General features: G+C 42.5%; 1 protein-coding gene across 3 annotated transcripts in view; it reads right to left on the minus strand.

The window, feature by feature from the left end:
* The window catches only part of RSF1 (remodeling and spacing factor 1), a 58,694-nt gene extending 39,495 nt beyond the window's left edge, over nt 1-19,199 (minus strand). For 2 of the 3 annotated variants that reach the window (XM_088140478.1, XM_088140477.1), the window contains exon 1: nt 18,977-19,199. In XM_088140478.1, the coding sequence (XP_087996604.1) occupies nt 18,977-19,190 (214 nt within the window). In that variant the 5' untranslated portion in view covers nt 19,191-19,199. Of the gene's footprint in view, nt 1-17,959; nt 18,003-18,976 lie in introns of those variants that run through there. The other variant, XM_088140479.1, reaches the window with a different exon arrangement.
* Nucleotides 19,200-19,262: the final 63 nt, after the last annotated feature.

The raw sequence follows: 19,262 nt of genomic DNA on the forward strand, positions 1-19,262 counted from the left end.
TCTTTCCTCTACCTGAAAACTTTAGTTTCTTCTAGAGTCCAGTTTTTGAAATCATGAAATTCCCTATCCTTGTTATGTCTTGTAAAAACCAAAACAGGATCTATTTCCCATGAGAAGCTGCTTGTTCTTTATAATTAATTCCAAACTCTTATTGTAAAAGTTTCAATACTCCAATGTCATCTGGACCCTTAGTCCATTAATAACATTCTAAGATCAGAATCTTATTTTGCTTTTTGCTCCTTATTTCAGATTCTTTAAATTCTTAAGGTTATGATTAAAATTTTCTTTCATTCAGGATTGAAGGCATTTTCAAGCTTGTCCTTCCGAAGGTCTCTAATAGCTTAGAAGTAGTTAATGAGCAATTTCCGAAAGCGACTGGAAAGTGAGGTTTGCAAATGTAGCGTCCTTTAAATGTCTCCGCCAAAGTTGCGAGCAAGACGAACTTCATCATTTTGCTCTGTGCATGGAAAGGACACGAGTGCTGGACTTTGCGTGCTTGTTCCCTACTTGCCCATGGCCATGATGTGGTAAGATCATAAGGCTCTGTTGTAGCAACACAGAGATTTAACAATGTATGTGTCTTTTAACATGGATGTGAAGATAGGTAACAACTCAAAACCACTACTAGTTTTCTGTGACAAGTGTGTGATTGGTACTCAGGTAATTTTATAAGGAACACAACTTTCAAACTGTTGCATAGATTCTGAAGCAAGAAAAAGCTACTTTAAAGGGGTTCATATTAAAAAAAAACCCAAAAAAACAAGCTTTCTCACCAGATACCTTCCAGATATGCTGGACTTTGGTTCCCAGAATTTCCACTCAGAATGGTCACAGAGCAAGAAAAATTCTCAAGAGAATAGCTAATACGTGGGTCCTTGTATTAAATGTGTCTGCGAATGCAGGGATTCAATTCCTATGCATTTATACAACTGTTTTTAAAGTCTCTGGGATTTCTCATAAACCCCGGCTGATTGCTACTGTTCACAAACTCATATCAACTCTATGTTCCATTCCCAATTCTAAGGCAGTATCTTGATAGCCTGATGTGAACTCATAAGAATTCTAACATGACTGATATATCTAAACATCGCCCCCTCACCCCACCCCCAAAATCTTGTTTCATACAATTCACATTTAGCAGTTTGGGGCTCATTAATTCACTAGGGAGTTTGGCAAGTCCTTTGCATAATCATGTGTAAAATTAGCTAAGTTGTGCAAGATAACAGTCTATTCATATTTCCATTCACAGGAGAGCGGTGCTTAATTAGCATTTATACTGACTATAAAAGTTACTGGCAAACGCAGGGACTGCAATTGGATGTTTTCTTTTTCCCAAAATATGAAACAAATGGAGATGGGTTCCTGCACATCCATGTCCTATCTTTAAATATGGTGTTGCCCCATATTATAAGTGGAAGACTTGCTGAGAAAAAGTACATGTTCAGTGTGCAATTTATGCATCTCAAAGCTGTGAGATAAGCAAGCTATAAGCTTTTTTGTGGGGCAGAAGGATGCAAACACATACACGCAACCATATATATTAAGAATTTTTATAATTAGTATGGGCTCTATGAGCAGGGAAACCAAAAAACAGATCTACCGGCATGAAAGGAAGTTTACCTTTGCGCTAAGTGTTTTTATGGAAAAGCTTCTTTTAAAATTATATTCATGATACAGGAAGAATAGAAAAGGGTTTGAAAAAAAAGAGCAGAAACATCTTTAGGGTTGTGAAATGGAGAGTCATAAAGAAGACCTTTATAATACTTCTAGTGCGACCATGTTGGTCTTATTTATCCAAAGACTCAGAATACAATAAACCAAGAAAGGATTACAACTTTTATTAAAAGTTTTATTCACTCAGACACCCCCCCAACCCACAATACAAAGTTTAATTGGACGAAGTTAGGTTTGAATTCCAGAAGCATCAGAGCAGGACACCCATCATACACAACACCTGGTTCTACATGATGACACCTACAAAGCTTAGCCAATTTTGAGAATCATTTTTTGCTAGTCTTCTTAGAAGCCTTCTTTTTATTGTATGTTTTTTTCCTACAGAAGTATAAGCTAAAATCTTCCTGAACAAATCTTTCTTCTTTTATGGCCTATTCTGACTGTATTCCATCTCTCATGTACCATACATGTCCATTATAACCACTGGTAACAATATGGCAATAAGGCTTTATGTGGGTTTGTTACATAATTAAGAGGCATTTTGTTAATTACCTTCCTACATGAAAAAAATGAACCCTGAGATAAATTTTAATTGTTTTTAACCAGAAATAAAATTACCACTATGGCGATTTGAAATTTGAAAAATATGATTTGAAAAATATGAAATTTAAACTCCTGTATGTATTTCTTAAGAGGACTTGTGACAAAAATGTATTGACATTTCTTTGCGGTATTTAATGCCTCTCCTCTTTTCTATTACTATGCTTAATAGTCCAAAGTATTCAAGACAAGGCATCCACATCGAATTCTACAATACTGGTTCAGCTAATGGGCCATGTGCCTCCGCATTATGCACACAAATACATAAGGGATGGAGCTTGAATCAGGGCATCACAATATGTTCTGTCATTTCAGTGAAATCTTGGCTTGCTGTGAATGCCTCTGGACGGCACTATCATGTAATATCATGATTGTTCTCCTACAAAGAACCACAAGGTTACAGCAAAAGGGTAAATCCATAGATCATCCTACCTTGTAAAGAAAGATCCCAGGTTCCTGTTTAGACCAAAAAGAATTAGTAATTATTGTAGAATATCAATAACAATCACCATATTGTTACCAGTGACTATGTATTGATTTGAAATTGCTTGCCTTGCAATCCCTGGAGACCTGTCCATGGTACCTCCAATTAAATAGTTTTAGAAAGAAAACTTAACCTTAGCATTAAGAAAACTTAGTTGTGAATTCTTTCTACAATGTCCTGTATAGTGAAAAAATATGTTTGCCTAAAATGTTTAAACTGGAGACATCCTTCTTATTGTTAAAGAAGCCAACAAAGTATAATCTGCAAAATGTAGCCTGCTCAGAAATCTCTTTTGTTCATGGACAAGCCAGCTAGACAAACACACAGACACACTTAAAAGAGAAGAACACAATTTCCTCTTTCCCCTTGGTTAGATCTGTACTGAGGAATCAGATTGGACTATTACAGATTTTTTTTTTTTTTAATCTTCAACGTTCTTAGTGTACATCTTGGGGAGAAAGTCAAAGCTATTATTTATAGAACATAAAGTCACATGCTTTAGCCCTGCTACAGAAAAGGGCTAATAGGTGACTTTATGCTCTATAAGTAATAGCTTTGACTTTCTACCCAAGCTAATGGCAAACTACTTCTGAAAATGCTTCCTGCAAAACTGCACAGACTTGTCCATCTAGTTGCCAGGAGTCAAATCTGACTGGGGTGGGGGGAGAGAAAGATGGGGGTGCATATCTGAAAGAAGGCAAGGAAGACAAACTACAACTGAACAGCAACAGATGCTGTTGGTCCCTGGTTACTATTCTCTTAAGGACTGACAAGTAACCCAGCCTGAAACTCCAGAGGGCTGCTAATGAGAATATTAGGGCTATCCTAACTGGTCTGCAAAAATCAGGATGTCCAATAGATGGCTGCAAGGAGTTAGAGGTTTCTGTACTGCCTTCTGCATTATAATACAGGTAGTCCCCGGGTTAAGAATGCCCAGTTTAAGGACAACCCATAATTAAGAACAGAGCCTATTCTAGCAAAATTTGAGTTAAATACACAATGGTTTGAGTTCATTACACAATACTACTTATACAGTATTATACAATAATACTATTCCATCTTATGTACAAATTTGACTTAAGGACAGACCGTGGGAACAGAACTCATTCTTAAACCGGGGACTACCTGTAGCCATCCCAATGTAGACAGCCGTGATGTAGCAGCCCTGCAGAACAGACAATGCTGTTAGATACAGATAGGCTAAGCTAGCCTATAATAATTCTGCTGATAAACTAAAAGCAAGGAAGTTAATTCTACGGCAGAAGAGGGAACAACTCTGAGCAGCCCCAGCAAGCAGGGCCAAGGATGAACGATCCTGGAAACTAGATAACAGGCCACAATCTCCCCAGCTTGGTCCTGTGGTCTCACATACGGCTTATTTAGAATTGCTATGCCATACTGAGTACAAGAGATGTAGGAGAGGGAATGCTGTCTGCTGAACACAGAAAACTGCAACGACATGTACTTTTCACTCAAAAATGAGGTCCGCTGTTCTTAGGGGTTCTAGTTCTTGATGACTGTATGCCGTCAAGTCAGTGCCGACGCTTAGCAACCCCACAGACAGATTTTCTTCATGATGATGTATCCCTAACTAGGTCCTTCAGGTCTTCCAACAGGGCACCCAACACTGTTGTAAGGGAGCTCCTCCACCTTGCTACTGATTTTCCTTCTTGCTTCTTTTCTTCTACCTTTCCCAGCATCAGAGCCTTCTTCAAGGAGCTGGGTCTCCACATAATATGTCTGAAGCAGGATAAGTTGAGCCTGGTCATTTGTTCCTTGAGTGAGAACTTTGGGCTGATTTATCTGATGATCCGTTTGTTTTCTTGGCTGTCCATAGTATTCTCAGGAGTCTTCTCTAACATCAAAGTTCAAAAGTGTCAATACTCTTCCTATCTTGCTTCTTCAAAGTCCAATTTCTGCTTCCGTAGAACGTCATAGGGAATACCATGGTGTAGGTAGAGAGACAACCCAGCATCTGAACATCTTTTCCAAGCCCTTTGTGGCGGTTCTACCAAGTGCTAGTCTGAGGTGTACTTCTTGACTGCTTGTTTGTTTATTTATTTATTTAAAATTTAGCAACCACCCATCTCACTCAAAGAGTGACTCTGGGCAATTTACAATAAAAGCAAGAATAAATACTAATTAAAATATAACAAAATAGTGTTCTTAAATACATAATGTATTCCAAGAAATAGATGGTAAATGAAAAGTTATTAGTCTACGGGAGCCTTTTCAGGGTGCTAGCCACCCTCAGGGTTGGTTACCCCTCCTCGCACCCCACACGAATTGGCACAGCCAGGTCTTCGCTCCTTTCCAGAAAGCTGGGAGAGCAGGGACCCACCTCACCTCTGGGGGGGAGAGTGTTCCACAGGGCATGGGCAACAGCAGAGAAGGCTCTTTTTGTGGGCCCCACCAGTTGACATTCTTTCAGGGACAGGGTCTGCAACATACCTTCTCTGCCTGACCGGGTGGGACAGGTCGATATAATGGGGATAAGGCAGTCCTTCAGGTAACCTGGTCCCATGCCATGTAGGGCTTCAAAGGTAATGACCAACACCTTGAATCGGACCCAGAAGCAAACCGGCACCCAATGCAGCTCCTGCAGCAAAGGTGTTACATGCGCCATCCTGGGGGTACCCAAAATTGCCCGCTAAGCCGCATTCTGAAGTTTCCGGATACTCTTGAAAGGGTAGCCCCATGTAGAGTGCATTGCAACAGTCTATATGGGAGATGACTAGGGCATGAATGACTGACTGGAAGGCTTCCCAATCCAGGAAGGGGCTTAACTGGCGCAAAACATGAAGTTGACTGCTTGTTCCTTTATTATTGATGATTGGTTCTAAAAGGCAGAAGCCATCTACCACTTCCACTGTCAATTCTAAGGCTGGTTGTTCTACCTATTATTAGTTTGGTCTTCTTTATATTTAATTTTAATTCACACTACTCCTTAACTTTTATAATTTTTCACACTACTCCTTAACTTTTATAATAACAGCTTGCAGATCCTTTGCATTTTCAGCTATCAAAGTACTGTCATCAGTTTAGCGCGGGTTACTGATGTTTCTTCCTCCAGCTGTAAAACCACGCTCATCTTCTCCCAATACAGCTTCCCTTAATATATATTCAGCATATAGGTTGAATAAATAAGAGGAGAATATACTCCTTTATAGTCACACTCTTTTGCCGACCTGGAGCCAATCTATTTCGCCATGTTCTGTCAGTACTGTGGCTTCCTGACTTGTATATAGGTTTCTCATGAGGACAATGAGATGTTCTGGGATCCCTTTTTTCTAAGCACATTCCACAGCTTGATGTGACTGACACAACTGAAGGCCTTTCCATAATCAAGCACATACTGACTTCTTTTTGGTATTCTTTGGCCTTCTCAGTTATCCAGCACGCATCAGCAATAATGCCTCATGTTCCTCTCATCACTTTTTCCATGTAGTGCTCTAATCTGCTTAGATGATCCTAGGCATTATTTTGCTAACAAGTGAAATTAAAGATATTGTGGAATAGTTTGCACATTCTGTTAAATCTCTCTCTTTTTGGATTGGAATATAGATTGACCTCTTCCAATCTGTGTCATTCTCCAGATTTACTGGCATAGCGTGGTTAGAACCTTCATAGTCTTCTTCTGTTGCTTGCCATATTTTAGTGGGTATTCCATCAGTTCCTGTAGCCTTCCGGCCTGGTAATGACCAGAGCCCTGATCTAACTTCATCTTCTAGTACTAGAGGTTCTTGTAAGTATGGAACATCTTCTAAACTATCTTGGATGTTTGACATCTCTACTGTACAGTATTTCAGTATACTCCTTCCATCTTCGTTTGATCTTCCTGTAATCAGTCACTATCTTTCCACTGGAGTCCTTTAGCATACCAATTTGAAGTTGGAACCTCCTTCTGAGTTCAGAGATCTTTTGAAAGACTTTCCTTGTTTTCTATGTCTGTTTCCATCTTCAATGTCTTTGCAGATGTTGTGGTAATACCGCTTCTTGTCTCTTCTAACAGCTCTCTGAAACTCTTTGTTAAGTTCCTTCCTGAGATTTTTGTCTTTCTTGGCTTTGGCTTCTCTTTTCTTCTTGGCAATTTCCACAGTTTGTTCTGACATCCAGTTTGCTTTCTTCTTTTTCTTCATCTTTGGCAGTCTCTTTTCACATTCATCCTTAACGACGTCATTAATTCATTCCACAGTTTCTCTTGTTCTCTATCAGTGAGATTCAGGACTTCAAAGCGATTCCTGATGTTCTCCTTGAAAATGATGGATCAAGATCATATTGTGAAACCGTGACAGTTTGGTGTTTTTCAAAGATGAAATTCAATTACCTATCTTTTTTGTATGCAAACTGTATGTAAATGGTATGTTTTAATGAGGGCCATGGGTAAAAGTTCTACAAAATCTCAATAGATTTTTTTTCTTTGGCTAGCCATTTTTAAAAGTTAAAAGAGGAGGTTTCAAAGGGAATCCTTCTCCTTCTTCATGTCTGTTAGTGATTTGCTACCTAAGGAACATAGTCTCAAATTAATAAAAAAATAAAACACTATTTTCTTGTCAAACCTTCAGAACGTTGTTCCCTTTATTACTTCAGGCACAGAGGAATAGCCTTCTTGCTTTTTTCTACAATGAGAAATCTTATCCTAGGGCTGCATTTGTTTTATAAATTTTATAAACCACCTCTCCCCAGGGGCTCTAGGTAACATACAAAGTCCAACACTCTGTAAAGCACAATATAATAAAAATAAAATAAAAGATGTAAACAATAATGTGAATTTTCTTCTAGTTGCTTAATCACTTAATCACCAAAGGACTTCCAGAAAAGCTAAGTTTTAACTATTTTCCAGAATGCCATAAGAATGGGGACCATTCTTGCCTCAAGGGATAAGAGGATTCAGAATCAGGGGAGCAACAAAAAATGCCAAATTAGGTGGGCAGAAAAGACCTGGGATAGGTGGTCTCTAAGATACCCAGGCCCTGAGCCATATAGGGCTTCATAAGTAAGAACCAGTACCTTGAACTGCTTTCTGAAACAGACTGGGAAACATCCCATAGCAGTAGTATTATGTGACAGCAAGGACACAGACAGCAGCCTTTTGCATCAGATGAAGTTTTTAGGTGGTCTTCAAAGATAGCCCCATGGAGAGTAAATTGCAGGAATCTAGACACGAGGTGACAAGGAAGTAACCATCTTCACTTTATCCTGTTCTAGATAAAGACACAGCTGGTGCACCAGCTTAAATTGGGCAAAGACCCTTCTGGCCATGGCTCCACTTGCAGGAGCCATGAGTCCAGGAGGACCTCTAGATTGTAACCCTGATCTCTCGGGGGAGCACAACCCCATTAACAGCTAAGGTTGGAATCAACCTAGAGGCTGTTGGTTTTTGAATCCACTCCATCTTGCTTGGGTTGAATCTGATCCTGTTTTTCCCTAGGCGCTGACAGCTTCCAGACACTGGGTGAGGAATAGAGGAGTATGGAGATGGCCTTGAAGAAGGTATTCAATAGCCATTACGAAAACATCAGCTTAGCCCAGAAAGACAGGAAGAAGGAAGGAAGAAACTCAAGAATGCCTCACATTGACTGTCTTTGGTATAAGAAAGAAAGAAATTCTGTCAGGCTTTCAAGATTCTCTTATTATACCTTATAACAATAAAGCAGAGTTACAATAGTTCATGTGGTATATGTTTCCTGACATGGTTTACCTCAAAGGGACTTCCACTATATCTCTCATTTGGCCTGGGGCAGAGAGGTATGGCTGGGCATCATTAATATTTTGATGATACCTCACTCCATGTCAGCAGATGACCTCTCCCAGCAGCTTCATGTAGATGTCAAGCAGTTACACTGAATGGTAGGAACACAGACAGAATGGGTGGCAAGATCATCCCAATGCCATGCTGTGCCATTCTACTCCGTTCCACCCCAAGCAATACTGCCTCTCTAGAGCTGATGCCCCTATTAAAAATTATTTGAGTTATATCCCTCCTTTATTTTGTACAACTCGAGGTGGCATGCATAATGCTCCCTCCTATTTTCCCCACCACAACAAATCTGTGATGCGGATTGGGCTGAGAGGGAGTGACTACCCCAAGATCACCCAGCCAGCTTTCATACCTAAGGAAGGACTAGAACTCACAGTCTCCCAGTTTCTACTCACTGCACCAAACCGGCTCTATCAAAATTTGCTGACGGCCCAACTTTATAGGGAAGAGGAAGCACTGGGGATATGTTAGTCAGATTGTGAAGCTAACACTGGCTATAAATCTTATATCTGATTGGCTTGCTATCTAGAGACTTGTCCTGTGACCACAGAATGAGTGCAGGGGATAGTTGGGTGAGAACTCATGTAAAAACCAGAACTATCCTAAAGATTAAAGACCTAACTAGTCCCACATTCCATTCCCATAGTGACCATATCAGATGTCTACAATATCAAAATCAAGACTTCAGTGCAACAGCATTCTCATCACAAGGAGCAGGACCTGCAATTCCTATACCTTTTATTCTTATATGGTTTAGTTTTTAATCTAAACATAGATTTTTAAATTGTGTACTGTATATCTCTGTGAACCGCCAAATCCTTCAGGGCTGCAGTGGGGTATAAATGTGATCAACAAATAACTCAATATACTGTGAGATGTTATCTAAGATTTATTAACAATTTATTAACAGTTTAGTTAAACATACTCCTTGGGTTCACTGTACTATATTTGTTTTGGCCTTTACCCAGAAGGGTATTCTCCTTCTGGAGAATTCAAATTTCTTTGAACTTACAGGAAGCCATGTCTTCCTATAAGCAGAAACCATCAAGAAAATGATTCACGCTAAACTACAAGCCAAGGGAGCTATTTATTAGATTCATACCCCAGTTTTCTCCAGGTAGCTAACAAAACCCTCATGGCATAAGGCAGCTACAGAAAATCAATACAAAATTACAGCCAATCTAAGAATCACTCTGTAGAAAAAAGATTCCTGGTTGTTAAGTCTGAATGCTGGACTTAGTCCCTTTCTTTGCTAAATATTATAACTGTGCACACAGAACCATCACTTAATAGATTAACATGAGCAAAAGACAGGCCCTGCCATAAGGAACTTACAGCATTAATTTAAACCAGAGAAAGGGAAGGACAGTGCAATAAATGTACCTAGCCATATTCCAGAGGATGCCCTGTACACTCTAAGGGTAAACAGCATTCAGATCTTTTGTACTTCCATCCCCACCATCACAAGCCACCACAGCCAAAGGGAAAGGTTTGTGTAAGCTGTAGTATAGGTTTCGAAGCGGTCTACTCCAGTATACCTAGTAAGACACTGTGCCTTTCCTTCTTCCTAAAATAGGAATTCACCCCAATACAGGAAAATGTTAGGTATTTCTCTGGGGAGGGGGGACTAATGAAGACCCTACTTAGTGAATTTCTTTAAGAATTAAATTCCATGAAGTTAATGTAAATTTCCTAACTGTAGTCACATCTAGGGATGGGATGGGGAACACATCACAAAGAGAAAAAGAAAGGAACCATCAAATTAAAGCAGGACTTGAAACCTGACTGGTACAGGATACGATGGACTTTGCATTAAGGAGCTAAAACGTTTTAGGATGACACTGAAAGAGCCTCTATTCCCAATCCAGTGAGGACTGAAAAATCAGTTTCCTTTGAAAAGCAGCTTTTTTATTTATTTAGGCCACAGCACAAATAAAACTGCAAACGGAAAGCATTACAATAACATTGAACTTAAATAACATGTCAGGCAGAAACCACTTAGATGCAAAAGCAAGACATCAAAAATCCAGTTAACGGCCTGCAAAATGGGCAACAGGAGAATTTCCTCAGCATTCTAAAATGATTTTAATAATGATTTATTACCAACCCTACTCCAAAAAAGAGAGAAAACCAGCACTAGCCTGGGGGGGTGGGGGCCTGGATGGGGCACAACAGGCTTCAGCTCAACCCAAGCAAGACTGAGTGGCTTTGGGTTTGGATCTCCTGGTGCCAGGACCTTCCTTCATTGGTCTTGGATGGGGTGGCACTGCCTTAGACAGACTCAGTGCGTAGTCTGGAAGCCTTCCTGGACTCATGCCCCCTTCTTGAAGGGTAGATGCCAGCCATGACTTGGAGGGCCTTTGCACACCTTTGGGTTGTGCACCAGCTCGCGCCCATTCCTGGACCGGGAGGCCTTGCTCACTGTCACTTATGTCCTCATGACCTTGTCTGGATTACTGCAATGCGCTCTACATGGGGCTGCCCTTGAAGAGCATTCGGAAGCTTCAACTGATGCAGAATGCAGCAGCACAGGTAGTCAATGGCGCCAGTTACTTGGTGCATGTAACACCACTACTCCGTGAGCTGCACTGGTTGCCAGTGGGCTTCTGGCTACAACCCAAGGTGCTGCTTGTCACCTTTAAAGCCCTTCATGGCCTAGGACCAGGTTGCTGATGGTCTCTCCCCAGTTTCTATTCCTCCAATCCAGTCAGGTAGGATGGGCATGCTTCAGGTCCCATTGGCCAAAGAATGCTGGTTGGCAGGGCCTAGAAGACATGCTTTTTCTGCTGTAGTGCCCACCTTATGGAATATGCTCCCTCCAGAGAACAGGATGGTCCCATCTCTGCTGGCCTTTCATAAGGCCTTAAAGAGTTGGTTCTGTACCCAGGCCTGGGGTCCCGAGTGTGTGCAGTGACTCACTTCTCAGTTGTCTTAGTGATTTGGGTTGTTTCTCAGCTGCTGCATTTTTAATTTTTATAAATTATAAATTAGTTATTGTTTTTATCCCATTTTAATTCTCTTGGCCATTCAGAGTCACTCACTGAGATGGGTATCCATATAAATTGGATACGTAAATAAATAAATAAACTAGCAACTGGACAAAAGGAAGCAATGGGGTCTTCATCCCTTCACCAAGGCCAGCAAACATGTGGAATGGCAGTACTCAGGTGAGAATTCATCTGCAGTCTTTAGACAGCTGATGAAATGGCTTCTCTCTGCTCTTCTGAACTGGAATTCAGAAGAAGGCCCAAGGAGAAGACTTCCGTTTACAAGGAGAGAAAAGAAAGAGATGGGCTCTCCAAGAGCTGCCTACAAAAACTGCCTGAATTCTGCACTAGTTCCTTAGATCTGAGTTCTGTGAAAGTCAAAAGGAGGCTGTAAAGGAAAAAAAACAATACAAATGGTTTGAACTACATCTCTCAACTACACCTCCCAGACTCTACTGCCAGGCTGATGGAGATACAGGTGGTAACCTCAACACATCTGGAGGGGCTATGCTGGAGAGAAACAACCTAGCAAATAGTCAAAACTTACAGGCTTCATGTCTTGGAGGGAAGGGGAATGCAGAAATGGATTAAACACATCTCTCTTAAAATGAGAACTACCCCAGCACACATTTGTTCTCTGTGCCGCAGGACAGAGGCCAGAGATTTCCTTTAGAGTTTCAACCTCTAGAACATAATGGTCTGTTAAAAGGCAAACCTTTCAAAACAAACAAAATTACAGTATTAGTGGGATTACTCTTTAAAACATTAGTCTTTTAAACTGATCTTTTAATTGAAAATCATCAGTTTGTCAGTTTTAAACATGTGCTTTAATTTGCCACCCAGGCCACATCCTCAAACCAATTTACTATACGGCCCCTTTACAAAATACATAACTCTGGGGGGACTTTTCTCCCCCCCCCAAAGTTTTCCTGGAAGCAATAACTGTGTTTCAGATGTATACACGCTTTCATGACAATTTATGTAAACACTGTACAGTAGCTCTGATTGTTTGAAAGACAGAAAAGTAATTCTGATTTAAAAGTAAAAAGCACGGTTGAGAGTATCCATGAAAAATACCGGGTTGCTGGCTTCTTCAGCTGAACCATGAAAAGCAGTAATTCAACACTTTTAAGAAGCTGATCATGACCAAGGACTCCACAAAGCTGATCATTAAAAGAAATAATTAGAAAATACACAACTGGCTTCAGTTTTTCTACAGTTTCTTTCAAAGAGCACCATGATTCAAATGAATACTTAGTCAAGGACAACTTCTCCAACCTGACACCCTCCAAACCTGCTAAAGTGCATCTCCCCAAATTGCAAGTCCATGTAATCTTTGGAAGTCCTGTGAGTCGTAGTCACAAGATATCTGGAGGAAAACTGGTGATCCAGATATACACCACACAACCCCCCTCAAATCCACTATGATCCCGCTCTATTTGTAAACTCTTCTAGGAATATTCCAAATAAACTCAGCAGCCCTTTCCTAAATTTTGGTAGGAATATTTAATACCTACCCAATTCAAATGTAGAGAGCCTTTGTTACCACATGGCTTCCAAATCAAACCAGAAGCTGGTATGCTTGAGTTCAATGCCAACTCTACCATGAAGCTTGATGGATGATGTTGGGATAAATATTTCTCATTAAAAAATACTCCCCAGGATTTTTACGAGAAAATCACATATCCAAACTTTCTCAAGCCTGAGGTCTGAGATGGGCCAGGACTACAACCCCCAGAATTTCCAACCAGCCAAAAAGACCCTAAAAATGCAAAAATATCAAGAATAACCTACTGTGTTAGTCAAGTTGCCGGCCAGAAATGGTCGACGCTTCAGCGGTTCGAGCCCAGCCTTTGCGTTAGCAGGGTGAGCTCCTGTTTCCTCCCCAGTTCCTGTAAACCCAACAGTTCGAAAACTCACGTGAGTAGATAAATGGGTATTCTCACCCCGGTGGGAGGAAAAATGCTGGCGGCGCCTTGCAAAAAAGGAGTCAGGAGCAGTTGCCGGTAAGCACGAAAAACCACGCACGCCCGAAAAGGGCGCGAAGCAACGGAAACCCCGCCTCCTGCGCTTACCAGCTGGGCTCTGCTCTAGGAAGGAGGCACTGGCAAACCACTTCCGAAACACCTTGCCTTGAAAACTGCAAAAGGACTTGTCCAAGCAGTCACTGCAGAGTCGGTAACGACTGAGTGCAGATTAAAAAAAAAAAAAAAGCATCTTTTCAGACATACTTCTCAAAGATACCGTGGCATTTGTTCTTCCCCGGTGAAAGGACTTCAAGTAATTTAAAGTAATCCAGGTTTTTAAACCTCAAGACGTTCAGGTAGTCCTTGTGTAATGACAGTAATTGGAGCCAGAATTTCTGTCGTTAAGCGATGCAGTCATAAAGCGTGACATCACATGACCACACCACTTAGCAATAGCAATCCCTGCAGTCCCCATTGTCATCGTTAAGCGAGGACCTCCTTCCAACTTCCTGCCAGCTTCCAACAACCAAAGTCAGTGGGGAAGCCAGCAGGAAGTTACAAGACCAGGTGGTTTGCAAGCAGGCAAGTGGCTGCTGGTGGGGGGGGGGGCGTGCGGACGGGTGCAGCAGTGCACACAAGCGATTTCAGGCGGGGAGTGGCTGTTGCCAGGAAGGGGAGGGTGGGCAGGTGGCCGCAGGAATGCACATGAGCAATTTCAGGGCCAGGGGTTGCTGCTGCTGGCGGGGGGAGACGTACCAAAGCGACTTGCAACCTTCCCTGCCAGCTTCCCCATTGACTTTGCTTGTGGGAAGCCAGCAAGGGAAGGTAGCAAATAGTGATCATGTTACCATGGGGCGCTGTAACTGTCTTAAGTGTGAGCCGGTTGCCAAGCACACAGATCATGATCGCATGATCACGGGAGTGGTGCGATGGCCAGAACTTTGAGGATCAGTCGTAAGTACCACTCATTCAGCGCTGTGGCAACTTTGAATGGTTGCTAACAAGTGGTCGCTAAGCAATGACTACCTATAGTTTGTGTATTTTAGATTATATTGCAACATCAGCTTTTATGAACTACAGTAATCACATCAGATTCATATGGTTTTATTCACATTTATTACATCTATCTGTCTAGCTCTACAGACATACACACATGAATACGGAAAAACCTCTCTAAAAACCTGTAAAATATGAGGCATATTTTGTAATCTATAACAATTCCAAAGGCATATTTTGTGGATATTTACCCAAAAAAGTTGTGAATGCCAATAATTTTACAGGTTTTCCAGTCATTTCCTTTGCAATATTATCTAGATTATAAATTTTCTGCCTTCCTTTTTATAGAACATCAGACACATTGATTATGTTAAGTAATAGTTATTAATTTGCTGTTCATTACAGAATAAATTACCAATTTATTGATACTTAAACTGAATATCAACAACCATTTGCATGTGCTTATCTCATCCAATTCCAAAAGCTCTAAAGACAAGTCCACATACTGTAGTAAACTCAGGGCCGAGATAAGATTTCAACTGAGAACTCCCTACCTGTTATTGTGACAACTTAATCCCTCTTGTACTCTCAATGGGCACTGAATAACAAATGAAAGAAGAGATTTTACAAGGCTGTTTGAAATGGGCTTGACTTCAGCACATCCTCCAAAGACTGAATTAAATATCACTACCACACTCTATAATAAAAATAAATGTAGGTAACACACAGCACCTACAGCAGCTAGACCAGCTTAGATCACACATCCTATGGTTTAGCTTTGGTTCAGCCTTCTATTTGATCTCAGCCATTGTGGTTTCTAAACCCAGGATTTTCAACCTGTGTTTCCCAGAACCTTAGGATTCCACAAGAATTTGATGGGTTTCCATAAGAGACTAAGAGCAAAAAGAAAAAAAAAATCATTTGAATGCAGCCAACTTTCTGCCACTAGACCACTATTTCTCAACCTTGGCCACTTGAAGATGTGTGGACTTCAATTCCCAGAATTCCCCAGCCAGTGTGCTGGCTAGGGAATTCTGGGAGTTGAAGTCCACACGTCTTCAAGTGGCCAAGGTTGAGAAACACTGCACTAGACCCTTGGCGTTGGATCAGGGCTTCCAGGGAAATATAGGTTCCACAGCCTGAAAAACTTTGAAAACCGCTGGTTTAGGGAACAAAACACTCATGAAATTACAGGTAGTCCCCGGGTTAAGAACGCCCAGGTTACAGACGACCCATAGTTAAGAAAAATTGTAGCAAAAATTGAGTTAAATACACAATGATTCAAGTTCATTACCCAATACCACTTATACAGTAGTACTTATACAATAATACTGTTCCAGTTTATATACAAATTCGACTTAAGGACAGACTTTGGGAACGGAACTCCACAGAAACATTTCAGTTGTAGAAATCTATGGGTTAGTCCATACAACCCCCCTTAATAGTTAAGGCTACTTTGTATTCTGAGCAAGTAAGTATCAAAAACATATCTAATTATATTTAAACAATCTAACATTTACGTTCCCCTCTTGCAAAGAACATAATACTGTAATAAAGAATGTAGAAGCAATGAGAAGGTATTTATAATTTTATTGGAAATTACCGTTGTGTGTCAGGCTTCATATTCAAGCAATTAAAAGATACATTAAGATTTGAGTTATTTTGATTGCCCATTTGAAAAGGACAATCAACAAAGAAACTGGCCACTGAGAATTTTCAATCCTTTGGAAACTCAGCTCACAAAATACGTTCTGCTAGAGACCCTATGACTTGGGAAGTGGAGGGAGCAGTTTCTGTGAGTTACAGAAGGAAGACTACAGATGGAAGACTCCTCAAGATATTCTGAGCTTACTCCAAGATTTAGTTTTGCTACCCTTCCAGTTTGTTTTTAAAATAAATGTGCCTTTTTCCCTTAGCAAAAACCCACAGCGACCATCCTAACAGATAGTACTTTAAGAAAGCTTGTCCCTAGAATTAGGTGAAAAAGCTTTAATGGCATGTTTTGAGTGTTCTGTATGTTTGAACTGGCATTCTACTGTATGAGAAAAGGAAGTTTATGAAGGCCTGGATGGTAATGTGCCATAAATGCTGCCATGTGTGTATGATGGCAGGAAACATGAGCATGAACAAAAAAACCTCCAAAAATGCAGAAAACAACAGATATTTTCTTCTGCCTATCCACAGCACTTTTAACAACCTCAAAATGAATCATTCAAATATGTTAGGAAATAAGCAGTAAAGAGAAATAATTGTTCGGCCCCAAATATTCATGCAGTTAGAGAAAGGTAAAAGCAGCCTGCGAACCAAGGAGACGTTTTAAGACAGTGAGTGGTTATTGTGTATTTTTTTTCCTTTTACAAAAATCTCCATCAACTTCAGCTGTCCTTCAAATTTACAAATTCCCTCAGTCTAAGTATATTACCCAGAATAATCATAATCAATCTGTCTCTCAAGATATGCTCTTTTGCTTAAGGACAGATGAAATGCCTCAGTGATCAGCCTACATATTTATTTATTGTTTATTTACTAGCTGGATTTTTATCCCACCTCTCACTCAGTAGCTCAAGACAGGGTACTCAATGCTCCAGCCTCCCGTTTCTCTCGACAACATAGCCTGGTTTCAGAAAAAAATTACTGGTCCAAAGTCACCCAAGAAGCTTCTGCGTGTGAGGGTGGAGAAGAATCTGGATCTTCATCACTGTGTCATATTTGACCATAGCCAAATGACTGGACTACTGTACAGTTGTTAACAGCCTGCCAAAAAGGTGGAGCAGTGGATGCTGCTAGATCATATCCACCTTCGAGCAACAATATGGAAACCGGTCAATTTCACCAAAAACGCTTAAGTCCCAATCCCTTTTTACCAGTCCTTGATAGAGGAGTGCGATGAACCAAGGAGTGCATGAAGCAGGCAAAAAACTATAGATTTGCTAGAACAGGACAAATAGAGGTAAACGTAGCCCAAAACTGGAATAAGAAATGAAGCAACTGAGATGCAAATGCCCCATTTTTTCTGCAAGGCAGACAACACAAAGGCACACACAAAGAACAGAACCGCACTGGGGGAAGGAGGAGACAACAACACTCAAACGCCAACACAGAGAACCAGAGAAGAAAGAAGGTAGCCAGTCTGGAGAGTCTGTCTATGTCAGTGTTTCTCAACCTTGGCAGTATTAAGATGTGTGGACTTCAACTCCCAGAATCCCCCAGCCAGTACACTGGCCAGGGGATTCTGGGAGTTGAAGTCCACACATCTTAAAGTTGCTGAGGTTGAGAAACATTGGTCAACATGATAAAAGCTAGTTAGAGAAGGGTTGGGAGAAGGGAGAACTGCAGATTAGGGATATCTGCAGGGTGCTGTCAAAAAAATCAAGATGGCAGCCACAACCGTGTGATCGAACCTCTGCTTGCTTTTTGCAAGTGTCACACATAAACAGCTGGAAATTTGAGCAGAGTCCTGCGGGCACCCACTCAACTCCTCAGATCCTACCTTGCAGACATCCCTGCTACAGAAGAAACCATTCCTACAAAGGGAACTCAGAGAGAACGACGCCAAAGGAAGAACTTCCAGGACACGGATGAGGACGGAGCAACATCTCCTCTCTAATCCATCTTTTAGAAATCATGGCTTCGAAAGAGAAAGCATCCCAGCCTTTCCTCCATCAGGTTAAGGGGCTGGCCTAGAAAGCAGGAGATGGTGAGTTTTAGGCCTTCCTCAGGCATGAAAGCCGGCTGGGTGACTTTGGGCCAGTCTCTCTCTCTCAGCCCAACCCACCTCACTGGGTCGCCATTGTGGGGCAAATAGGAGGCAGGAGGATTAGGTATGTTCACTGCCTAACACTCACTGAGATTGATCGATCAATCAATCAATGAATCGATCAATCAAAAAGGGAGGATAAAAATCTAATTCAACAACAACAAAAACAACAAACAGCAGGGAGATGCCAGGCTACCAGGAAGATCGGATCTCCCAAGGCAAAGGACCCTTGCTGGTCAGAGGAAAGAGGAATCCTGCACCCATGTTCCCCTACATGCCCATCATCCCCTCCTCCCGCTCGCGGCTGATCCTTCCCAGTGTAGCTGGAGACGGCCGGGGGACGGCAGGGAACTACCTCTGCCTGCTCCACCCCGCTTCGCCCTGGCTGCCTTGGACCCGGGTCTCCCCCAGGGGCCGACCCGGGTCAGCGTCTCGTGCAAACGCAGCGCCCGCGGGTAGCCCGGCCGGAGCGAGGGCGCCGCCCGCTCGAGCAAGGCTGCGCGGCGAGGCCCCCGAGGGAGGGGACAAAAGGGCCCGCCGCCCACCGCCGCCGAGAGGGAGCGGCTCTCCGCCCGCGCCGCGAGAGGAAGGCCCGCCCGGGCCGCGGGAAGCGGAGGCGGCGTCCCGGCGGAAAGTGAAGCGGCGCGGCGGGACCGGCGGGGGGAGGCTCCTCCTGCCCCCGGCGCGCAGAAGCCGCCTCGCCCCGAGGCCGGGGGAGCGGCGCCCCGCGGGCAGCCGGGCTGGGCTTACCCTGCTCGCCGGGGTCCTGCGGCGGCTGCAAGACGCGCTCCAGCTCCGGGAAGGGCAGCTCGGGCAGGTCGAGGAGGGCGCCGTACCTCTCCAGGAAGGAGCAGACGACGGCGAAGTTGGGCCACGAGCCCGGGCAGGACGGGCCCCCCGACGGCGGGGCGGCAGGGAAAGGCGGGGAGGGGGGAGCCGCCGCCGCCGCCGCCGCAGCCGCCATCTTGGAACCTGAGAGGATGGATGGAGGAGGAGAGGCGGGCCGGGCGGGCGGGCGAGGGAGGAAGGCAGGGGG

Source organism: Python bivittatus, unplaced genomic scaffold (genome assembly GCF_059951505.1).
Source record: "Python bivittatus isolate LINGU-HERP-01145 unplaced genomic scaffold, Pbiv_v1 ctg000340_np1212, whole genome shotgun sequence".
In the NCBI taxonomy this organism is placed as follows: Eukaryota; Metazoa; Chordata; class Lepidosauria; order Squamata; family Pythonidae; genus Python; species Python bivittatus.